The sequence below is a fragment of the Saimiri boliviensis genome, chromosome 16 (assembly GCF_048565385.1).
Source record: "Saimiri boliviensis isolate mSaiBol1 chromosome 16, mSaiBol1.pri, whole genome shotgun sequence".
In the NCBI taxonomy this organism is placed as follows: domain Eukaryota; kingdom Metazoa; phylum Chordata; class Mammalia; order Primates; family Cebidae; genus Saimiri; species Saimiri boliviensis.
The window spans coordinates 36,541,902-36,568,190 of record NC_133464.1 but is presented as its reverse complement, the minus strand read 5'-3'; the positions used below and the strand labels follow the sequence as shown (position 1 = coordinate 36,568,190).

The 26,289-nt window shown below is 34.9% G+C and overlaps 1 protein-coding gene across 7 annotated transcripts in view; it reads left to right on the top strand.

Moving 5' to 3' along the window:
* UCHL3 (ubiquitin C-terminal hydrolase L3) overlaps positions 1-26,289 on the top strand; it is an 89,906-nt gene that overhangs the window by 28,096 nt on the left and 35,521 nt on the right. For 5 of the 7 annotated variants that reach the window (XM_074387602.1, XM_074387599.1, XM_039473160.2 and 2 more), the window contains one exon: positions 17,699-17,774. In XM_074387602.1, coding sequence (XP_074243703.1) covers positions 17,699-17,774 — 76 coding nt within the window. Of the gene's footprint in view, positions 1-12,514; positions 14,687-17,698; positions 17,775-26,289 lie in introns of those variants that run through there. The other 2 variants (XM_074387597.1, XM_074387598.1) reach the window with 1 other exon arrangement.

Below are 26,289 nucleotides of genomic sequence, written 5' to 3'. Positions count from 1 at the left end.
GAAAAATCCAGAAGGGTATTTTATTTGTCTTTGGACCCTACTTTTACTTCATTGACACTTAACTAAAAGGTAATTTCCAAAATTTGTGATTTGTCCATATTAATCTAGGAGTCAGCCCAGATATGAATAGAGATCTCCTGATGATTTATTGTTTAACTTTTTGCAAAAAGAGTAAGTTTGTTGTACTGCCTAGAACTCTCCATGTAACTTAATAATAATAATGAAAAATAACAGAATACTGGTATGTTAAAAAAACATACCAGTATGGAAAAAATAGCAAAAGACTTTTAGCAACTACCATATACATTTAGCAGCTGCTATGTATATTTGTGGCCATTCTTTTTTTTTAGTACATTTTAAGAATAGTTGAGATCAAGAAATTTTGACTTTTTTCTTAACATATTACCATGAACATTTTCTTGTTTCATCAGCATCAAATAAATGAAATTTATTTTTCATTTCCGTAACTTTTGATGTTTAGATCAATTTTAGTTTTTCAAGTTAAAAATATAACTTCATTGAATATCCTTGTTAATCTAAATGTTCTTTCAAGTTCATTAAGGTAGTTTCTTGTAGGTGGAATTACTGATTCAAAGGGATGAACATTTTTATGGTTCTTGTTACATAACATGAAATTGTCTGTCTTTCATTTGTTCAATCAGATAACCTGTTTGAGAACCTACTGTACTAGGCACTGTGCTTAGACTTGCACATACAAAGATAAGTGAGACATAATTTGTGTCTTCAAAGATCTTTTCCTTCAGTAGTGACCGCATCTTTGAAAACCGCCCTTGCCAGTATTGAATTCTATTTCTAAATTTTTGCTTGTTTGATAGGGGGAAATAACATGTTTGATTGCTAATGATACTTAAAAGATCTTTAGTAAAAGTTTATGAAGTTAATTTAAATCATAAAATAAAATTATAATTGTTTTACAATGAAATGTTAGTATGTAATCTATTTTGGTTAATGTTGTTAACCTATAAAAGAGCGATTATTTGACCACTGGGGTAAGCAGTGCATAATTTCTGATTTCAGGTATGTGATCATAAATATATATACATAATTAAAGATACGTGTTTGTGTTTGTATGTGTGTGTATGTGTGTATTCTCAATTTAGGAAAATCCTCTGTTTAGAATCTTCTTGGCTTTTTTGGCCTAGCCAATACAGACTGTCAGTAGGAATAAACAGCATAAAGTTTTATCTTCATTAGATGTATTTGTATAGTTGCATGACTTCATTTTACTATGGAGTATAGTCTTTATTTTTATTATATTGGGATCACAAACAGATATCAGAAATTATTCCAATAAGCCAAAAAAGATTTACACACATTGAGGTACTCACATATTTATTCCCCTCCTTTGGGAATTTATTTCCTTCTTTCCTTCCTTCACTTTGAAAGAATCTGAGGATATTAGGAAGAAATTTAGTTCTTAAATAATGTAAAATGTAAGTTTCTGATTATCTTGAAAGAATCAGGTGGAAACAATAAATATATAGTTCAAAATGTAGAGTCCAGTTTTGTCAAAAGTCTGAAACTGCAACTTTCTGATCTTTGTTTTTCTTTACTTTTAATACCTCATTTTCTTTATTCTGTTCCAACATGACTTAAAAATCTTTTGGGAGTAATTTTATTTTATTATATTTTTTAAAACCAGAAATGCCCTGGGACTCCCTAGCTTGCTTCTGTGTCTCTTCGTTTTTTGTTTCTTCTGAATATCATTCCCTTATAACAGAGGCCTTCCCTTTTCCCTTTTCTCTGCCTCCCTCTGTTCCTCCCTTCTTTTTTCCTCTCCATCTCTCTCCTTTCCTCCTCCCTTATTTCTTCTTACTGATCTCAGAATTTCAGAAATTGATACATTATTGCTTATTTTAAAGGAAAATTCTTAGACTGAACTCACCAGTTCACCCTTCCAGATCCGACTAGATGAAACTGGTCTCAGAATGCTTTCGGCAATAAAAAGAATTGATGTTGCACTTGGTGATGGTGAAAGATTTCTATTAGTTTTGTTTTAAATCACAACTTTCCAGAGTAGAGTATAATGTTAGAATACGTGATTTTTTTTTTTCATTTGTAATAAAGGAGAACTTTATTTGGGGCTACTCTCAAACTGTAAAGAAAATTTCTGGGAATTAGTTTGAACAGTTTAACAATGGTAAGCTTAGGTTTAATGTAATATATAGATGTATAGGTGTTATATTAATAGAGATTTCTAATATGGAGAATTATAAACTTAAAGGAGAAAACATAATTGTTAAACCAGTAGGGGAAAAAAGTCTTTTAAGAATATCTTGATGTCTGTGGGCATCTTGATTTATTAGGTGAGCAAAATGAAGAAACTTACCATTTATCCAGATTTTCCATGGAATAGGTAGTGGTATTTTGTGTATTTTGATATCTATCCCATATTTAACTTGTTACTTCTTTGCCAACCGAACGTGGATACTCTGTAGGAAACTTTGCATCTTTTGCATGGATCTGGTTCTAATTTCCTTTTTAAAATTTGAACGTTAAATTTACTGTGATCCAGTGTATTACAATGAAATTTACTAAAAAAATCTACATAAATCCATTTAAAATTAATTTATGATTTTGATTTTAAACTCATAAAGTTATGCACGTATGTGTTCTCATGCATGCTCACACACATGCCCTTACACATACGTGTACACGCATTTATAATCTGATTTTCATAGCATTTGGCAGCTCTAAAAATGTTCCCAATGATATTCTTTTCCATGTGCCATATTTTACACTCAGTGGTCTAGTCCTTTCCTTTCCTTTCCTTTTTCCTTAGAGATGGCGGGTCTCACTCTGTTGCCCTGGCTCGTCTCAAACTCCTGGGCTCAAGTGATTCTCATCCTCCTGAGTAGCTGTGATTATAAGCAGATTCCGCCATGCTCGGCTAGACTCAGTGGTGTTTCTAAAGTCTTAAAGAATATCCCCCATTCAGGAAATAATGATTCAATTTAATTGTCATGAACAAATGTGTATTTGATCAATCAGACAATAAAAGGAACTGTGATCTAATAATCATGAGAAGCTAAAATCATTTTTAAACAAACTAAGGAAGTTGTATTTTATCCCCATTTCTACCCTGTTTAGGAATGGCGAAGGCAGTGCATATTGTTCTCTGTTAGGAATCCACAAATATCTTAGGCTGTCAACCCAAAAGAATCTCATTATGAGATGACTGGGGTTGCTAGAAACATTGGGGATTATTTCTCAGTGCTAAGTGTCTGTGTGAATTTCTTGACTGCTCTTGTCATTTTTGGGTGAATACGATGGAACTGCTTTGAGGTGCTCACCAGCTTTCAAGTATTCTCATCATCTTAATTCTTACTCCTTTTGAAAGTATGTCTGCCATATTATTATAATGTTGGTTACCATTTTCTGAAATCATGTCATGGGGTAGACTAAGTGTTGTATGTACCCTAGTTTGATCCTCTCAATTTCATAAGATAGCTGTTACCCCATTTTGCAGATGGGAAATCTAAGAAATTGCTAATATGTTCAGGGTCACACAGCTAGTGGGTACTACCGTGCTCTTAAGGCAACAAAACATGTAGGTAAATTAAATTACTGAAACAAAGTGAAATGAGGTTTTTAAAATTTGAATTTTTCTTTTTGCCCTAAAAGCAAGGCTATTCACAGCTAGAAATTTAATGCAAATATGTAATAAGCTACAAATAGTCATTCAGAGTTGTGCCAAATACTTTGTTCTTTTTTGCCATTGCATCTAAGTCGGTTCCTATTTAATGCACTACATTTTTTTTTTTTCTATAACAGGAAATCTTACCCATAAACTAGCCACAGTCTTTTGGTAATCATGTTAGGTATATTTTAGAAAATAGTAAATTATTTTAACTATCTACCCACTAATGATCCCTTCATGTTCAAGAAATTACATAGTTACAGGGATATTTTCTTAATAATAATATGTCAGTTTAAATGAGAAAATGCTTTGGCTGTAAACCAAAACCTACTTACTTTATTTTAGAATTTTAACATAATTTAGATTTAAGCACTTACAGTACCCATCAAACCAAACACTTGATTTCTTTCTTTCTTTTTTTTTTCCTTTGAGACAGGGTCTTATTCTGTTTCTCAGGGTGCAGTGCAGTGGCTTGATCTTGGCTCACTGCAGCCTTGATCTCTTGGGCTGAAGCTATCCTTCCACCTCTGACTCCCAAGTAGCTGAGACTATGGGCATGTGCCACCACACCTGGCTATTTTATTTTTTTATTTTTAGTAGCAGTGGGGGTCTCTCTATGTTGCCTAGGCTGGTCTTAAACTCCTGGGCTCAAGTGATCCTTCTGCCGTAGCCTCCCAAAGTCTTGGAATTACGGGTATGAGCCACTATACCTGGCCAAAATACTTGATTTCTTAATAGAGGAGTACTCTTAGGCAGACCCTCTGCTTTCTTAGATTTTTTTGAAAAAGTATAAATCATTTCTTTTTAGCCTTCAGAGCATTTCTAATACTTTGGTTATTTTATTAAACAGTTTAAAGAGTAATTTTTTTTTTTTTTTTAAATAAAAATGTGCATGCATGCTAGCTGAAGGAAAAGTAATTTGGCCTTTGAGGACCTGGGTGATGATTGTTGTTTTCTGAACTAGTTCTAAGTTTGACAACTAGAAGGTAGATTTGCATTATATTCAGGAATTCAGATAGAAAATAATAATAGATGTGCCTTTATAAATCAGTCAGATTAGTTGACATTTGATGGACGAGTGGCTTTGTGTGCAGTGGAAAACACTGGAATTGGAGCCGGGAGTCATGAGTCTGCCTCTGGCTTTCACACTCACTAGTTATGTGGCTTTGGGCAAGTCAAGTAGGTCCTTGTGCATCTGAATAAACCAAAACTGTCATGCTTATGGTCTGTATTCACATAGCTCACTTTCTCTGTGTAAGTGAATGTGTGTTTTGTTTTTAAACTCAGAGGGTTTCCATCAGAATCAGAATGCTTAAAAATCTCATGCAACAATTACCTATTAAGTATCTTAGCGTTCTTTCTGAAGAGTAAATCATTTAGTCAGCTTTTTAAAATTCCTCAGGTTTCTGAAAAACCTATTCTAGGTTTTTTGAACTGTAATGAAGAGATGAGTTTATATTTCATGTAAAATGGTATATCTTCAATCACATTACACTGTTGCAATGCTCACAGTCAGCAGTGAGGGCCTAGGTTCACTGTTAATGTCCTGGCAGACACTGGTGTCATTAATAGTTTTAATAAAATAATTATTAGTGATTTTTGACACCTCACCGGAATGAAAAAACTGGGGAAGTGAGCTCTCTTTATGACTTTTATGAAAGATTCAAAAATAAACTGTAGATATTTAATCTTTTCCAGTTAGTATGGAGGACAGTGTGAATTTAGCCATCTAGCTAAAGATTTAGCTCACAGTTTAAATTTTCATATTTGAAAGCAGAGCTAAAAATTAGGTTGCTTAAGCAATTACATTAACAATTAACATTATAAAGATTTAAAAGTTGGTGCATGTGTCTTTAATCTTTGTAATTCTAAGAGGAAAGTCTATGAATTTTAGGTTTCCACAATAGCACATTTTATTTCAAAGTCCTTCCATCTCTTGAAATGTTATTGTTTGAAAGTCTTTTTCTGAATTATATCAGCTCTTTGAAATTGAATATATATATGATGTACACTATTATGTCTATGTTATGAATTATCTCTGGAAATTATACAGTTGAAGATAATATGTGTATGGTGTGTTTAGCATTAGGATGTAAAAATAAATATGACTAGAGTAAAAATTTAGAATTATTAGTTCTAATGTTTAACATTTTGACATACTTGATAGAAATAATCTTTAGTATGCTATCACAGGAGTCATAAGGTAGTGGATAAAAGCTTTGCCTGCCCCCAAGCCTTACAAAGTAGTTATATAAACAATTTTAAAATATTGATATGCTATCCTATCTTGAATTTTGTAAAACTTTAGCCACTTACAGACACATACTCACACAAACCTTGATGTATGGAACTCATTTAACAAAGTGTACTTTTAGACTCATTATCCTTTTCTCATTCTTGCTTCTGTTATTTAAGTTTTTATTAGAAAACATGATCAAAAGAAAGCTAAAATTACTAGTCTGATAACATTGGGCAAAATTATTCTTTATCTTTAAAATAGAAATAATAATAGTATGTCCCTTCTAGGATTATTGTGAAGATCTGTAGCATCTATAGTTGAGAACATCTGGTATAAGATAGTAAGCACTTGATGTTAGCTATTATATTGTTGTTTTATGAATCATCTTGGATACCAATATTACTACTGTTGACTGATGCATATATAGATACTTGAATGCACATTTTCACTAAAGCATAATTGTAGAAAACAAGAAACAATCTAAAGGTGCGATATTATACTTATGATACGTCTATTTAAGGAATAATATGTTGCCATAAAAAATGATGTAGAGATATACTTATTGAGATGAATAGAAGTGTTTCATTACCCAAAGTTTATGGGTAATGAAACACAATAGCTAAAAATTTTAACAAATTGCTTAAGGTCACGAGTCGGCGACCATAAGACTATAAAATCCCTGTAAACAGCCCTGAAGGGAGAGCTCATATCCACTCTCTGCAGACCTCAGTGGGTGCTGATGAGATTGAGTGGGGACAAGATAGGAGAGTACAGGCCTAGGACAACAAAGAATTCCTCAACAAACCCACCATTAGACTAGCAAGCACCAAGAAACAGGTGTCAAATGTGTGGGCATGGTTCAATAACATGGAGAGAGACCTTCTCTGAGGCATAGCCTCTGAGCTAAAGCCTAAAGCTTAGGGTAGAACAAGAGTATTGAAAAAGAAAACATCCTGCAACCCAACTTCCCCTCAAAGCACAAGGTTATGCCATATGGTATTTTAAACCAATGGTATTTTCAGGGTAATCATAGCAGCAATAAAACCCAAACAGTTAAACTCTCGATTAGGTTGGCTCATCCTAATACACTAAGTCATAGCAGAAGATGAGACATACCCATTTTTAGACATACATATTATTTATTGCAGTCTCTATACTCCTACAGAAGGTGTCTGGCTTTTAAGCAAAAATCGTCTAAGACAATAAGGGAACAGGATAAATATCAACATATTGTCAAGCAAAAAAGCATTTAACAGAACTAGATTCAGATATGATCTAAATGTCAAACTATCAGACAGGGAATTTAAAATATATTAAAGACTCACGTGGAAAGATGGAAAACATGTTTTATCACATGGGTAATATCAGCAGAATTGGAAACTATTAACGTAAGAGAGAATCAAATGGAAATGCAAGTAATGAAAAACACAGTACTGGAGATAAGAAATGCCATTAACAGATTTACCAGCAGACTCGACAAGTTGAGAAAAGAATCAGTGATTGTGAGGATAAGTTGCTGTATATAACCCAAACTTACCCACGAAGGGAAAAATAGTGGAAAAGGGGGCAAAAAAACCACAAAAAACAAACAGTTCATCCAAAAGCTGTGGGGGCAATTTCAAGTGATGTACTATGTGAAAGTGGAATCCCAAAAGGAGAAGAGAGATGGAAAGGTATGATGGGGACGGGAGTGAGTGAGGGGTGGAGCCTTGAGACAAAAGTATTTGTAGGGTAATGGCCAACTATTTTCCAAAAATAATTAAAAGACATCAAACCACAGCTTCAGGAATCTCAGAGACACTAGGAAGGATAAATACCTTATCCTCCAACAAACAAAAACATACCCACTGAGACACATTAAAGTTCAAAGATAAATGGAAAATGTTGCTGAAGAACAAAGATAAATGCAAAATGTTCAAGGTAGCCACATGAAAAAGACAGAGTAGATGCTAAGAAATCTTAAGAACTATAGCAGACTCCTTACTAGAAGTTATGCAAACCAGAACACATGGAATGATATATTTAGAATGCCAAGAGTTCAATGGAACAAAAATATCTTTTAAAAATAAAAACTTTGAGACAAAAACTGAGAGAGCTCATAGCAGCTTACTTGCACTGTAAGAAATGTAAAGGAATTTTATTATGCTGAAGCAGTACAATGCCAGACACAAACTTAGAGCTAGTACAATGCCAGACAGAAACTTAGAGCTAGTACAATGCCAGACACAAACTTAGAGCTATTCAAATATTTGGGAAGCATTGAAAATGGAACAAATGAAGGTAAATGTAAAATAAATTTTGTTCTTATTTTTGATTTCTTTGAAAGATGATTAGGATTACTAAATCAACAATAGCAACTATGTACTATAAATTTATAACACTTATAAAAATAAAACAATAGCACAAAGGAAGGGAGGGAGAAATTGGGATAATGCTGTTATGAGGTTCTTATACTACATATGTAGTGGTGTAATACTATTTGAAGGTATCCTGTGACTAAAGATATATCTTGTGAATCCTAGGGCAATTACTGAAAAACTTAAAAAGTATAAATAAGAAGCCCATAGTACAGATAAATAGAATAATAAAAATTATGCAAAAAGCAGAAAAGTAAAAAAGCAGATGGAAAAATAGAGAACTGACAATGTGGATTTAAATTCAGCCACATCAAACATCACATGGAGTTAATGAAATGTCAACGTAAAGATTGAAACGTCTATAAACCCTCAACCTGAAAGAAAGATCAGTTTAGTAAAAAAGCAAGACACAATTATATGCTGTTTATAAGAAAGTCATTTTTAAAATACCTAAGAAGATAGCAATAAAAAAGATGGGAAAAGATAAACAATACAAACACTCATCAAAAATAGCTGGAGTAGTTATATTGACATGAAGTGAAGTAGACCTCAGAACATGGAATACTACCAGTGATGAGGAAGGACATTGCATAATGATACAGAGGTTACCTCACCAAGAAGACATAGCATACACGTAACAGAAAGTACCTGTATGCAGCTAACAATTAGAGCTTCTAAATATATGAGGCAAACACTATTAGAACTGAAGAGAGAAATAGACAGATTCACAATTAGAGTTGGAGATGTCAACGTTCAGGAATCAATAAAACAAATAGACACAGAAAGTTAGTAAAAAATTGAAAATTTGAACAACATTGTCAAAACAACTTGACCCTTTTGATATTTGTGGAACACTTCATAAATTGGAAACACAACAGTTAGAAAATATAGTCTTCTTAAGTGCACATTGGATAGTTACAGGATAGACCGTATTCTGGATTAGAAAATCAATCCTAAAAATTTTTTTAAGAATTATACAAAGAATGTTTTCTAACCATAGTAGAGTTAAACTACAAATCGACAACAGAAAAATATCTAGAATATCCCCCAAATATTTAGATATTAAATAGCACACTTCTAAATTACTCAGAGATCAGAGAAGAATTCCCAAGAGAAATTAGAAAACATTTTGCATTGATTGAAAAGAAATATACCAAAATTGACAGGATACAGCTAATGCAGGGGTTGGAGAGAAATCTGTAACATTAAATGCTTATAGTAGACAAAACAAAACAAAACAGGAGTTAGAGGGAAACTGTAGTATTACATGCTTATAGTAGAAAAGGAAAATGGCTTCAAGTTGGAAATAAGTTTTTACCTTAAGGTAGCAAAAGAAGAACAAATTAAATCCAAAGTGAGTAGAAGGTAGAAATAACAAAGATAAAAGCAGAAGTAAGTCAATGAAATGCAGTACTGTAGTAGAGGTCTTAGCCAATATAGTAGGGCAAGTAAAAGAAATAAAGGGAATATAGTTTAAAAAGGAAAAAGTAAAGCAGTCTCTAGTCACAGGGAGCATAACATTTTAAATAGAAAATGATTTATGAAAAAATAGGGAAGCAGTTATTTAAAACATAAAAGACAAAGACTGTTTAGAAAAGTTCCAGGTTAAAAGATACTAAGGAGACATGATGAATAAATTTAATACCTGTACTTAGATTAGACCCTGGGGGAAAATGCTATAAATTTCATAACTAGATAACTGGCAAAATTAAAATATGATAGGACATTAGGCAAAAGTATTATATAAATATAAAATTTTGAGGATGATAACTGCGCTGATATTAATGTCAGATCATTCCCTTAGTCCTAGGAAATACTGCAGACTTTAGGATTAAAGTGCTATGATGTATATACGTTATCCTCAAATTATTCAGGAAAAATGGTTATATAGAAAGAGGAAAAGAGAAAAGAAAGGAGAAAAGAGTGTAAGTGCAGATGATGAAGTAAATGGACATAGAACGTCATAGTCAAATCTAAGTGTTTCCTGTATTATGCTTGTTTTTGTTACTCTTTGTAAATTTGAAATTATTTTTTTTGAAAAAAGTTTTCAAAAAGATTCTTCAAAAATGACAAAAGAAGAGGGCCGTCATACTTGAAGTTGGAAATCACATTTCTTACAGGTGTGTTTGGAGTAAGCAATCTTAAAGGATGAGGTAATGTCTTTGCCTGTGGCACAAAGAACCTGTTAGCTTACTGCTTGCTGTAAACCAGTGGTTTTCCCCAAGCTCAGTGTTCCTCTCCTGTAACGCAGCCTACTCTTGGTGCACCTATCCACCCTAGCTCTGTCTGTTGTTCTTACGTGAATTGGCACAAACATATTGATGATCATGTTCCTTGCTGTGCTATGAGTAATAATTTTTTTTTTCTCTGACCCAGGCATCTCATGCCTTTTGCCAAATGAAAGAGACAAACTTATTAAAATGAAAGATAAAACTCAAATTTCAGACCTGACAGTCTACTCTTCTGAAGACGTTTTCCTTGTTTCTATTTCTATTCTTTTTCTCACTTAATCTTTGCCAAGAATATTTTCCTATTTCACCCATTCCAACCTTATACATTCTTGTCAGTGTACAACTCTGGTTTAGTAATATTTCCTTTTCTAGATTGTTAGAAATTTTTTCCCTCCAATATTTACTAGTCACCTTTCCTTCTGTCTCTTCTTTTACACAATTTGTTTCCCTTTTATTTGTTTCCCCTTTCTACCCCTGTTCTCTCCTTCTTTCTTTCCTGTTATATGAATATAATCAGACTGAATGTGATGAATTTCTGATTAAACTATGTCTGTGAGAGCAGATACTATCATATAAACTTTTGTTCCCATATAGAACCAAGTATGGAATTCATTTATGTGTTTTTGATTGATTCTTATTGTTAGCAGCTAAAATGTTTGAACATGTTTTTTACCCCCCCCCCCATAAAAATGAAAGCTTTTTTTTAAGGTTTGTATATTGTTTCTTTAGATTGAAGGTACTAAGCAAGATTAGAGAATTTTCAGAGTTGAAAAGAGTTTTAGAAATCATTTGGAAAGTAAAACTCCTCATTTTCCTAAAGAGAAATCTATTATGGTTCTTATAGTTAGCAAAAATCTTTATCTCTGAGCAAGGATTTATATTACCATTCTTTTTATTTCTTCTCACTTTGATTATAGTGATTGTAATTTTGTCATACTCCCTCAAATTAATTTTTTTATTTTATATACTGGTGTTATTAATTGAATGCGACAATTATGAAGTCATTTGGATTACTACTATTATGTTATCGTATCCTTGTGTACTTCATAGAAAACTCTTGGCTAGATTTGCTTTTTGTGGTACAATAGTGTTTGAAAAGGTGATTCCCCAAATACCTAATCTTACCAGAATTACTCCTCTCCTTATCAGTATCTGGCCCATGTTTGCATTAACATATTTTTCTTGATCACTTTGACTATACACCATAGTGATTAAGATCATTGGACTCTAGAATCTGATCTTCTGGGTTTGAATCCCAGTTCTGTTACCTGCTGGCAGTGTGACTTTGTTTATGTTACTTTACCCATTTGTGCTCTGATTCCTCATTTGTATAACAGGAATAGTGGTGCCTGTGAGTTACTGGAGGTTCAATTAACCGATATATGTCAAATCCTTAAAAAGCACCTGGCATAAAAAAGATGCATATTTTAATTAATGACATTGTTCCCTAAAAGATAGTTAAGAGGCCGTGATATTTTCCATGTAATTTGTCAGCCGAAGTAGGAGGATAGTTTATTCAGATTGTCATCTTTGGAGGGATTAATTTTATTCTTGTTTATAGTTTTGTTTTGTTTTGTTTTCCTCCTTGGAGCTTATTACTTTTAGGGAATTCTTTTTCCCAATGCCTATCACTATACAGCTTTCTTTTACCCATTATTCTTTGTGCATTTTATATGTGTTACATGGGTTTTGTGTGTGTGTGTGTATTAGTTTTTAAAAACATTTTGATGTAATAATTTTAGTGGCTTTTAAGTATTAATTTCCAAGGGTCTGTGCTATGCAAATGAGGATATGTGAATATTTTTAATGTACACTTATAGAAGTATGGCATATAACCTGATACTTGGTTATATATTTCCACTTTACTGGCTTTGAACCAATATTCACATATGATTCTTCGCTAGATTATGGTTATTAAAAATAGTAGACCATGTGAATTACAAGCATGACCATACGTTGCTTTTAAAAACAAATGATCACCCAGTAACGTGGTCTAAGTAAAATATTCTCTTTTTTAATTATGTAGTCCTCCTCGCCATCCTCATCACAGCCTCATTCTAGCCACTGCAGAACGAAGGCCTCATCATTGTGTCACCATGCATCCCTGCCCTGGGTCAAACGTAACCATGTAGGCCCTGCAAAGGCTACCAGTCCATCTCTCCGTCTGCGTCGCTGGCGACCCTTCTTACGCCTACCATCTTTGGGTCTCCATTCTGTTGTAAGTTTAGTCAATCTTCCATGTCTTCTTCCAGTGACAAGGGCTATTCATTTTTTTTTTTTCTCTCTCTCTCTCTCAAACAACTTCAGTCTTCAGAGTGCTTTTCTCTTGGTTCACTCAACCATTAGCTTTCTCTCCCCCAATAAGATTGCAAGCATACCTCTATGCTTTGCAGTCTAGCTTGACTTTCGCCAGTGCCTCGGAACATCCATCTTTCCACTCCATATCCTGCCAACATAACGGCACTTGCCTTTTGATGAGTACTGATCCACATTCATGATAATGTTTAAGTCTTGTTAATTGTTAAACTGAGTATGTGTTCTCTTACGCCTCAGCTTACTGAATTCATTTAGTTGACTTAGGTCAACAAATGTTGCATACTTTCTGAGTTCTTTTCCATCTATTACTTTATTATTTTTAATGTTTCTGAGCATGACTTTAGTCTCTTGCCATGCTCTGGGGTTACTTTACTTACTCTATCCTCAATCTAAATCCTTCATGGTGTAGGGTGTTTCATCTAAGCTATTGTTTTATTCCCTGAGGTGGCTCAGGTACTTGGTTTAATCTTGATCTGATCTTTCCTGCCTATTCAGTTTCTAAAGATCTTTTTCAAATAGGAAATGAAGATTTCCTCCATGTGTATTGATGTAGGTTTCCCACAAATTTATGATTTCTCTTTTATAGCCTAATGATATCTGTAAACTATTAAAAATGCAATTTTCTTACAATCTTGCTAATTATCTTAAATATTGAGGCCCATGATGGCAGTCTAGTAATTCTCATAATTGAGATACAGTACAGAATTAAGCAACTACAGCTCTTGTCTTTCTGATGTTTTAGACTATTAAAGGCAATGACTGTGGTTTGGCAGAGCCTCCCTAGAAATGCAATATCTAAAAGCTTTGGTGTGTGCCATACATTTGTAAGAAACTTGACATTTCTGTAAATCATTGTGGCTTTTGAAGCCAGAGGAGGAAGTCCGATTATATGTACATTTAATGCTTAAGAACAATTAAAAGTCAATGCCAAGGATTCTTTTCTTCCCCTTATTTACCCTTCTAGTGCTGTACTCAAACTGTGAAGTGGAATCGTTCCTTAAATATTTGCTTCCTCCAAATATCAGTATAGTCATCAAATGCCTTTTCATTTGTGCCAAGTATCAACAAACTGGTGTCTCTCTTTCTATTTCATTGTCCTCATTGGGTCATGGCATTCTTCATTTTTAATCATTCATCCATTTGATATTTGTTGCTTCTCTACTGTGCCATATACTGTTTGGCACAATGAGAGATACAAAGTGAATTAGATGACCAGGGTAGACTCCTAAAGGTGTAAATTCTGACATGAGCACAGTTGATCCAATTCTAATATGAATTATTTCTTTTCTACTTAAAAATGTTCCAAATATAAATGAACATATAAAATTTGTCATTTCCTGTTTTATATGCTTTCATATAATGTTGATCTTAGCTCCATATTAATTCCATTTCCTTGTAGCTTTAAATATTTTTATAGTATAGTAGTTAAGAACATGGATTCTAGACGTATACTGCCTAGGTTTGAATCCAGATTCCATCACTTACTAGCTGCATGACCTAGAGCATGTTTCATAATGCTTACAGAAGAGTTTTCTTGAGAGTAAGATGGGTATAATCATATTATATACCTGATTGGGTTTACATATAGGTTGAGTATCTCTTATCCAAAATGCTTGGGATGAAAAGTGTTTTGCAATTTGGTTGGATTATTTATATTGTACTTACCTGGTTGAGTATATCAAGCCAGAAAAATTGAAATCCATAATGCTCCAGTCAGCATTTCCTTTGAATATCCTGTTAGTACTCAGAAAGTTTGGGATTTTAGAGCATTTCAGATTTCAGATTTTTGGATTTGGATGTTCAACCAGTATGATGATTAATTATTTGATATATATAAAACATTTAGAACAGTACCTGGTATATATATTAAGTGCTATACAATTATACATTAAATTTAATGTATATTTTAATGGAAGTTTATATTTAGTATTTGATTAATTTATATCTAATTGATTTTTTTTAGCACTTTTTAATTCTTTGAGTTAAACTTTGTATTTAACTCATTCCGTGAGTTAAAATTCTATGAATTTAATCCTTTGGGTTAACTAAGAAGTGTAGCATTCTGAATTTTATATATATATATATATGTGTGTGTGTGTGTGTGTGTGTGTGTATATATATATATATATATATACACATAAAATGTATCTCCCTAATTATATATTAAAAATATATATATATATACACACACACACACACGCACACACACACACGCATATATACATATCTCCCTATGTTCAGGAGGGATATATGTATATAAATTTGGGAGATATATATTACATATTTTCTTCATATATATGTATATGAAGAAAACTATTACAAATTAAGTAATTACAGATTTTTAGACTCTGAGACTCATTGCAGCTGACCAAAGAAAAAGCTTATCACAGGTACTGAGGTTTTGTGGAAGGCTTAGAAGTTTTGAGCTTTGCTTATCTTTTATAATAGTTCGAAGGCTTTTCATACTCTCTTTAGAGTTTTGTATTTTTAGTATACACTTTTAGATTAAAGGTAAAATGATGCACATTTGGTAATTGCTTACATTGGTGATAATGTAGTATTATTGGAGTATATATAAGGCTTATATAATTCTTAACAGTTTGCAAAGTACTTTCATGCAACTCATTTAAACCCCGAGATTGATAAGAAAGGCTTACAGGGATTGGGTCCATATTCAGTTCTGTGACTCCAGTTGTATGACTTTTACCTCTAGCATGGTTGTGTTTACTGGCACAACATGAAAAAAATGAGTTATTCGATGTGTAATTCTTAAGAAGAGATGGTGCTAAGGTAGCTAATAGTTTATAAAAGCGTAAAGTTCAAAACATTTAGAATTACTTCATATCCTATTGGAAAGTTGTCTTAAAATGAGTAAAACAAGACTCTTTCCTAGTTGAATAAATAATTCATTACAGCCTTTTTATTATAGAATTGAAATTATAGTTTATATAATTACCTAGGTTTAGCCTTGAAAAATTTGATTCTAATATAAAATGGAGATATTAGATTGAGTGGCCACTAAACTTTTTTATTCCCTGGAAAGTAAGGGAAACTCTTTATCACTCTGTCTTCACATATTTGAAGAAATATGTTCAGGAGAGATTAGATTTTTTTTCTAAGATGCTGGAAAATACAAAGAGACATATCTTAGCCTCAGTATGAGGGAAAATTCTAACAAAACAATGGAATGGACTGCCTCAAAACCTAGTGGAGGAGCCTCTGGCATTAGAGGGGCTACCACAAGATGGGGCTGTGGTAGAGAAAAGTCCAGTATCGGAGCAACAGTCGATAACCCTGATTGCTACCACTTGTGGCATTCTGTAGTTCTAGAGTGAAGTTAAAAAGAGCTGGCTTGCTACATCGGTTTATATTGAATTTCTTCCATTCATAATTTGAGGGCAGTGATCTCTGAAGAATAATGTGAGATTAGGTGAGACACTGTATATATAAATGTTTTAGAAACATTATGTAAATCCAAGATAGTAATGTTTATTCTATACTTTTCAATATCTGCATCATAAAACTTCATATTACAACTGCTTGAAAATATATAGTTACTTGATGAAAAGAATGTAATTTTTTTAGTTAAGAAACTATCTGTTACTGAAAGGATATTAAGTAATCTGAGATATAATTTGATTTATGCCTCTTGAAAACTTTTCCTTTAAAATTTGTATTCTACTTGCATTTGTAACAGTTACTGTATTTCATTTCCAACCATTTAGATTTGATGTATAGCTAACACTTATTAATATTAACTGTCTAGTTACTATATATCATAGAAAGTGCCAGTTAATCAGTGTATTGACTTTGCATATGTTATCTGAATGTCTTAGAAATGTCGATACTGCTCATGCAAACTGATTGGTATGCTAAAGAAATGTATATGTAGTTTTAATTTCAAATTATTTATTAACTGTCAAAGTAAGAGAAAAAGCATAGGCTACTGTGAATTGTACTTTAATTTGTTCTTATCTTTTTTCCCTTTTAATCATTGAGGCCATTTTCCTGCATATATTCATTTTGAAACTTTTAAAATTCAGTTAGTTAAAATGCTTATTTTACTCAAAGACTGTTCGCACTGCACTGTTCATAACATAAGATTATCAAGTTCAGATCATTAAGGGAACAGCTCTTTTGATGTCTTAAAATTTAACTGGAAAAGAGTTTCTTTAAGATGTTATGGGCCGGGCACGGTGGCTCAACGCCTGTAATCCCAGCACTTTGGGAGGCTGAGGCAGGTGGATCACGAGGTCAAGAGATCGAGACCATCCTGGTCAACATGGTGAAACCCCGTCTCTACTAAAAATACAAAAATTAGCTGGGCATGGTGGCATTCGCCTGTAGTCCCAGCTACTTGGGAGGCTGAGGCAGGAGAATTGCTTGAACTCAGGAGGCCGAGGTTGCGGTGAGCTGAGATCGTGCCATTGCATTCCAGCCTGGGTAACGAGTAAAACTCCGTCTCAAAAAAAAAAAAAAAAAAAAAAGACGTTATGTATAAAAAATTTTAACTTTCTTATTTCAAATTTTAAAAAGCATACAAATCAGTTTATGTATTCATTTCAGTCAATAAGTATGCATTGTGCATATTCTATATACCAGGCATTGTGCTGAGTGCTGAGGCTTCTAAGGTGAACACAATTTTTGGTTTTTAGATAGTAGAGATTAAGAAAGTTGTGCTTTTAGTCACTGTTTGTTTGCTGATGAATGAGCACACTGTCACAGACATAGGAGTGGTCACTCTTTGTCCATTATATCACACATTAAGCCTTGAATTATATTGGATAAATGTTCTTTTATATCATTTGATGTCATTTGTGTGTGTTTATATATACATGACTAATTTGTTTGCCTACTAATGTATATAATACATATTTTTTCCCTCCTATTCCAGGCACCAAGTATAGATGAAAAAGTAGATCTTCATTTTATTGCGTTAGTTCATGTAGATGGGCATCTCTATGAATTAGGTAAGAACTACTTTAATTTGTCCTGGGGAGAGAAATGGTAAATGGGAAAGTCTCTACTCACAATAAACAGGACTATTGATAGTTACTGTGTTTACTTAAATTAACTGATTGCCCTATAAAATTGATTCAACATAATGACAGTTTTCCTTTTAAGACAGTTTACTAGAAAAATGTTATTTTATGTTTAAGCAACTTATAATTCAAAAATTTTTGCATGCCATATTCTCATTTTAGCAAAGCAAAAAGTAAAAACAATTACAGGAAACTTCTGCAAATCACTCTGGCATTTGTTACGAAATTATTGACTGGGTTATCAATATATGGCTGAACCAATCAATATCTGGCTGAACCACCTTTAGTTTTAAAAGCTAGTGTAATAGTCATAATGACTAGGCTTTGTATTCAATAATGAGTGTCACTAGTTTTCCAGGTTTTGTACTATCCCTGTGTTTTTTTAAGACTTTGCAGGAGGCTTTGTTTTCTGGCATTGGTTTCTACAGGCATATGTCAGAGTACCCATGATTAGTTACTTTGTATTTTGGCTTATACCTGTACTTTTTTTAAAAATTTTACCTTTCGGTGGATGATTTCACTACATGTTGGAGGAGATCACATAATTTTAAGATAATTTACTCAGAATAAACTTCTAATTTTTTCATAATTGGTATACAATATTTATTATGAATCTTATTATTTTCCATAAGGCCTTCTTGAGTTTTAAAAAAGCCAAATAACAAAAAAGAAGTTCTTTTCAGTAATTTTAGATACTGTGATTTTTGGTTCTATTACCTCTCAGTTGCTCTCTAAATATTACCTTGTCACATTAATTTTTTTTAAGTTGTATAAAGGTAGAAGAGTTCTGAAAGAACACAGATTGTGAACTCTAAATGTGATCCATAAAATTAGTTGGATTTTGTGTTTGGAATATTAGCAACAGATCGCATACTTTATTAGAAAGAAATGGCCCTTTCAAAGGGGACAAGGAAAAGAAAGAACATAGTATTTATAAAAATGTGCAACCCTGAGGGTTGTCTACAATAGTAGAGTGATTTGAGGAGTAATAAAACTTAAATGAAAAGAAGTCATTGTTCTGGTAGTATATAATGGACCTGCAGGACAGTTTGGAAGATACACCTAGCTAATTCAGTTTATAAAATCTGCAGAGATAAAAATATAACACTGATTGGGGACTTCAGATGTCTGAGTGGTTGCTGGAAGCAGATTTTCTGCTCTGAATTGTGAATAGTAATTAATAGCTAGTGGAAGAGGAAGTAAGGAGAGTGCTGGGACTTAACAGATACATTCTGTTGACTTCAAGAAAGTAGATTTGGCCAGAACAAAGATATGTATGATTCCTAACCAGAGACTATAAATGTGATTGTGACTTTCAGAATGAGAGACTTACAGAGCAAACAATAACATCTAAAAGATATTTAGACCAAAAGAAAACCTCTCTAATGATCTCAATGGGAAGGAAAGAGTTGTCTTAAAAAAACAAAAAACAAACAAACAAAATACTCGGTTTTACTAGTTAGATAGTTCTCTTGGCTCAGTGGCTAAATGGGCATTAGAAGGAAGGACATATTATCAAGGGTAAGCTACATATGAAGAATGATGCTCTTTTGGAGCATGCCAAGATCAACACAAAAAGGATTTAAATTTTTTTTTTTTTAAATAAGAACTTCATAAAGAAAGGCAGAACTACTGAGGTCTTGTTTGGTTTAGATATTCTTTATCAAGAAGAATGATCTGATGGAGCATTAGAAGCCTATTGGAATTAGATTTTTTAAATGAGTTTAAAGAATTTCAGAGTGGTAAAGAATAGCAGTAATCTTTGAGATGACAGAGCAATGGTAGGTACAATACAAAGATGGTTAGTTGCTGATTCATTGCTAAGGAAACTTGTAGTAACTCTGGTCTGGATCTAATAAATTCAAAAGGACTGTTGAGCGAGGAGTATTGAGTTAGTGCATAGAAAATGGTGATTAAGAGAACAGCACTGGGCACAGTGACATGTTCCTGTAGTCCCTGCTACATGGGAAGCTGAGGCAGTAGGATTGCTTGAGCCCAGAAGTTTGAGGGTATAGAGTGCTATGACTGCACCTGTGAACAGCCACTACACTTCTTCCTGAGTGACATGGCAAGACTTCATCTCTTAAAAAAAAAAAAAACAAAAAACAAACAAACAAAAAAAAAACAAGAGAAAAGAAGACACTATATAACTTTTAAGAAAGAAGTCATTTCAAAGTACCGTTGGCTCTCTGTGGGTTCTTGCATTGGTAGATTCAACCAACTATGGATTTAAAATATTAGAAAATAAATACCAGTACAGCGATAAAAAAAAATTTTAAAAACAGTATAACAAATATTAGCACAACATTTTTATTGTATTATGTATGATAAGTAATCTAGAGATGATTTAAATTATTTCAGATTGTGTAGGTTATATGCAAATACCATAACATTTAGGCAGAGTATGTCAAGGGGCTTGAACATCTCAAAATTTTGATATGAGAGGGGGCCAGTGTTCTGGAGTCAGTTCCTCTCAGATACTGAGAGATGACTCTAACTTTATTTTTACAATAAGGCTATATGATTGTAGACGTGGTGCAAGTTAATTTCTATAGAATAACTATATTTAACAGAGAATGTTGGTAGTCTTTAATGTATTCATTCCCTAGTCTAATAAATTGTAAGGTTAACCAATGAAAAGAACAGAGTTCTTTCTCTTTTGTTATCACCCTTCCTTTTCCTTGGGGCCTCATGTAGCTTCTGGCATATGTAAAGGGGAAGAAGTACATATTTTAAAATAGATGTAATGACTCCTTACAGATAGAGTAGAGCATTGGGATTTAGAGGTGAATTTGGAACTGATTGAACAATCAGATTAAAAAACCATTAACTAATAAATTACTGTCTACCTGAAGTAACAGAATACTTTGAAGCAGCTTTAGAAATTTTATTTTGAAATAATTTTAAATTTTCATAGAAGTTACAGAAATAGTATACAGAGCTTCCATACTTCCTTCCACAGATTACCTAGGTTCCATTCATATTTCTGAACCATTTGAAAAAAGTTGAAGACATGATGACCCATTATCTTTAAAAGTTCTATGTGTATTTTCTCAAAACAACTGGATACTCTCCTATGTAACTATAGTATGAATATTAAAATGAAGAAATTATTATAACATTGATTGAGTATTACCATCTAATTGACAGACCCCATTACAGTTCTGGTGATTATCACAATAATGTCCTCTATTCAGGATTATGTGTTGAATTTAATTGTCATGTTTCTTGGTCTCCTTTAATCTGGAACAGTTCTTGAAATTTTTTCTTGTCTTTCATGGCTGTGACATTTATTTTAAAGAGTACAGGGTGGGCAAAAACTGGAAGCATTCCCTTAGAAAACTGGCACAAGACAAGGATGCTGCCCTCTGTCACCACTCCTATTCAACATAGTATTGGAAGTTCTGACCAGGTCAGTCAGGCAAGAAAAAGAATTAAAGGATATTCAGTTAGGAAAAGAGGAAGTCAAATTGTCTGTATTTGCAGATGACATGATTGTATATTTAGACGACTCCATCATCTCAGCCCAAAATCTCCTTAAGATGATAAGTAATTTCAGCAGATTATCAGGATACAAAATCAATGTGCAAAAATCACAGGCATTCCTATATACCAGTAACAGACAGAGAGCCAAATCATGAGTGAACTCCCATTCACAATTGCTACAAAGAGAATAAAATACCTAGGAATACAACTAACAAGGGATGTGAAGGACTTCTTCAACCACTGCTCAAAGAAATAAGAGAGGACACAAATAGATCGAAAAACATTTCATGCTCATGGTTAGGAAGAATTGATACCATGAAAATGGCCCTACTGCTCAAATTAACTTATAGATTCAGTGCTATCCTCATCAAGCCACCATTGACTTTCTTTACAGAATTGGAAAAAAACACCTTAAACTTCATATGGAACCAAAAAAGAGCCCGCATAGCCAAGACAATCCTAAGAAAAAATAAAAACAAAGCTGGAGGCATCACACTACCTGACTTCAAACTATACTACAAGGTTACAGTAATAAAACAGCATAGTACTGGTGCCAAAACAGATAACTAGGTCAATGGAACAGAATAGAGGCCTCGGAGACAATACCACACATCTACAGCCATCTGATCTTTGACAAACTTGATGAAAACAAGCAATAGGGAAAGGATTCCCTATTTAATAAATGGTGTTGGGAAAACTGGCTAGCCATGTGCAGAAAGCTGAAACTGGATCCCTTCCTTACACCTTATGTAAAAATTAACTCCAGATTGATTAAAGATTTACACATAAGACCTAATACCATAAAAAGCCTAGAAGAAAACCCAGGCAATACCATTCAGGACATTGATATGGGCAAGGATTTCATAACTAAAACACCTAAAGCAATGACAACAAAAGCCAAAATAGGCAAATGGGATCCAATTAAACTTAAGAGCTTCTGCACAGCAAAAGAAACTGTCATTACAGTGAACTGGCAACCAACAGAATGGGAAAAAAAATTTGCAGTCTATCTACCTATCTGACAAAGGGCTAATAATCAGAATCCTCAAAGAACCTTAACAAATTTATAAGAAAAAATAACCCTATTACAATGCGGGCAAAGGATATGAACACTTTTCAAAAAGACATTTATGCAGCCAACAAACATAAGGAAAAAAGTTCGTCATCACTGGTCATTAGAGAAATGCAAATCAAAACCGCACTGAGATACACTCTCACGTAAGTGAGAATGGCGATCATTAAAAAATCAGGAGACGCCGACTTTCAAGATGGCCGCCTAAGAACAGCTCAGGACTTCAGCTCCCAGTGAAAGTGCAGAGGGTGAGTGGACGCCGCATTTCCAGACGAACTCTTATTGCCCACAGACCAGGAGATACCCAGGCAGAGGGGTCGCCAGCGTCGCAGTCCCAGCCGGTGCGGCTGTTTTGGCCCCCGCGGGGCTGATTCCGCCCGCGCAGCTGCTGTGACCACTCCCTGTTGCTGCGGTTCTCCATAAAAAACCACTGGTCTGGGAGCCTTCTTAGCTGGCGAGCAGAGCCTTGAGACGGCAGAATAGCCCATTCATCTGAAATAGCGAGCCAGGCCAGGAGATTCCTAGGCAAAAAATCCGCCAGGAGCCGGCGCCGCGGTTCGAGCCGACTCCGTGAGTCGCAGCACGGGAGATCCCGGCGCCTTTTCAACAAGCGACCGGAACGCGGGGTCGTTCAACTTAAAAGAAAAGACTCTGAGTCAGGGAACCAGGTGATCAGGCTCGGTTGGTCCCACCCCTCCACCCCCAACAACAACGAAAACAAAAACAGTAATTGGAAACCCTCTGGGTTGAGCCCTTCAAACCAAGCACAGCTGAACCGGGACGGTCCGGCTCCGTGGGGGAGGGGCTTCCGCCATTACTGAGACTCTCCACCGCTATGGAGGCAGGCTGCCGTTGCCGAGGCAACCCGCTGTTGCCAAGGCAACCTGCCACAACAGAGAGAGTCCGCCATAACAGAGGCGGGGCCACCATTGCCCAGACAGTTCTAACTACGCCCATATAAAAAGGACTACAGGGAAGAGCTCAGGGCAGCTGGGCGGAGCCCACAGCAGCTCAGCAAAGCCCCTGCGGGCAGGCAGAGGCTAGGCGTGCTGCTAGCTGGGCGGGTCCGACCTGAAAAAAAAAAAAATCAAAAAAGGCAGTAGTGCAACGGAAACTCATAAAGCTCCAACTCCCTGGGACAGAGACAGACAACAGGTGGATAAACCCACAAAAATGGGTAGAAACCAGCATAAAAAGGATGAAAACTCCCGAAACCAGAACACCTCTCCTCCTAAAAGTGATCACAACTCCTCACCAGCAAGGGAACCAGACCGGATGGAGAAGGAGGGTGATGAAATGACAGAATCAGACTTCAGAAGATGGGTAGTAAGAAACTACAATGAGCTAAAAGAACATGTTCTAACCCATCGCAAAGAAAATAGGAACCTTGAAAAAAGATTGGACGAACTGCTGACGAGAATGGACAGCATAGAGAGGAGAATAAGTGAATTGATGGAGCTGAAAAACGCAACACGAGAACTTCGTGAAGCATGCACAAGCTTCAACAGCCGAATTGACCAAGCAGAAGAAAGGATATCAGAGGTCGAAGACCAACTCAATGAAATAAAAAGAGAAGGCAAGAACAGAGAAAAAAGCGCAAAAAGGAATGAACAAAATCTTCAAGAAATGTGGGACTATGTGAAAAGACCTAATCTACGTCTGATAGGTGTACCTGAATGTGATGAAGAGAATGAATCCAAGCTGGAAAATACTCTTCAGGATATTATCCAGGAAAACTTCCCCAACCTAGCAAGGCAGACCAATATTCAAATCCAGGAAATACAGAGAACACCACAGAGATATTCCTCAAGAAGAGCAACCCCAAGGCACATAATCGTCAGATTCACCAGGGTTGAAATGAAAGAGAAAATGCTAAGGGCAGCCAGAGAGAAAGGGCGGGTTACCCACAAAGGGAAGCCCATTAGACTCACAGCAGATCTCTCAGCAGAAACCCTACAAGCCAGAAGAGACTGGGGGCCAATATTCAACATCCTTAAAGAAAAGAACTTTCAACCCAGAATCTCCTATCCAGCCAAACTCAGCTTCATAAGTGAAGGAAAAATAAAATCCTTTGTGAACAAGCAAGCACTCAGAGATTTCATCACCACCAAACCTGCTCTACAAGAACTCCTGAAAGAGGCTCTACACATATAAAGGAACAACCAGTACCAGCCACTCCAAAAACACACCAAATGGTAAAAAAGCAGCAACACAATCAAGAATCTGCATCAACTAACCAACAAAACAGCCAGGTAGCATCAAAATGACAGCATCAAATTCACACATAACAATACTATCCCTAAATGTCAATGAACTAAATGCCCCAATCAAAAGACACAGACTGGCAAATTGGATAAAAAGCCAAAACCCATCAGTGTGCTGTATCCAGGAAACCCATCTTACATGCAAGGATACACAAAGGCTCAAAATAAAGGGATGGAGGAAGATCTACCAAGCAAATGGAGAGCAAAAAAAGGCAGGAGTTGCAATTCTCATCTCTGATAAAATAGACTTTAAAGCAACAAAGATCAAAAGAGACAAAGAAGGACATTACATAATGGTAAAAGGATCACTGCAACAAGAAGAGCTAACGATCCTAAATATATACGCACCCAATACAGGAGCACCCAGATACATAAGGCAAGTTCTTAATGACTTACAAAGAGACTTAGACTCCCACACAATAATAGTGGGAGACTTTAACACCCCATTGTCAATATTAGACAGATCAACCAGACAGAAAATCAACAAGGATATCCAGGACCTGAACACAGACCTGGAACGAGCAAACCTAATAGACATTTACAGAACTCTCCACCCCAAATCCACAGAATATACATTCTTCTCAGCACCACATCACACCTACTCTAAAATTGACCACATAATTGGCACTAAATCACTCCTCAGCAAATGCAAAAGAACAGAAATCATAACAAACGGTCTCTCAGACCACAGTGCAATCGAGTTAGAACTCAGAATGCAGAAACTAACTCAGAACCGCACAGCTTCATGGAAACTGAACAACTTGCTCTTGAATGTTGACTGGATAAACAATGAAATGAAGGCAGAAATAAAGATGTTCTTCGAAACCAATGAGAACGAAGACACAACATACCAGAATCTCTGGGACACATTTAAAGCAGTCTCTAGAGGAAAATATATAGCAATGAGTGCCCACATGAGAAGAAAGGAGAGATCGAAAATTGACACCCTATCATCAAAATTGAAAGAGCTAGAGGAGCAAGATCAAAAAAACTCAAAACCTAGCAGAAGACAGGAAATAACTAAGATCAGAGCAGAACTGAAGGAAATAGAGACACAAAAAACTCTTCAAAAAATCAATAAATCCAGGAGCTGGTTTTTTGAAAAGATCAACAAAATAGACAGACCACTAGCCAGATTAATAAAAAAGAAAAGAGAGAATAACCAAATTGATGCAATAAAAAACGATAAAGGGGATATCACCACAGATTCCACAGAAATCCAAACCATCATCAGAGATTATTACAAACAACTTTATGCACATAAACTAGTAAACCTGGAAGAAATGGATAAATTCCTGGACACCTGCAACCTCCCAAGCCTAAACCTGGAAGAAGCCGAAACCCTGAATAGACCAATAACATGGTCTGAAGTCGAGGCAGCAATAAAGAGCCTACCACCCAAAAAAAGCCCAGGTCCAGATGGGTTCACAGCTGAATTCTACCAGACATACAAGGAGGAGCTGATACCATTCCTTCTGAAACTATTCCAGACAATCCAAAAAGAGGGAATCCTTCCCAAATCATTTTACGAGACAAACATCATCCTGATACCAAAACCCGGCAGAGACTCAACAAGAAAAGAAAATTTCAGGCCAATATCCATGATGAACATAGATGCAAA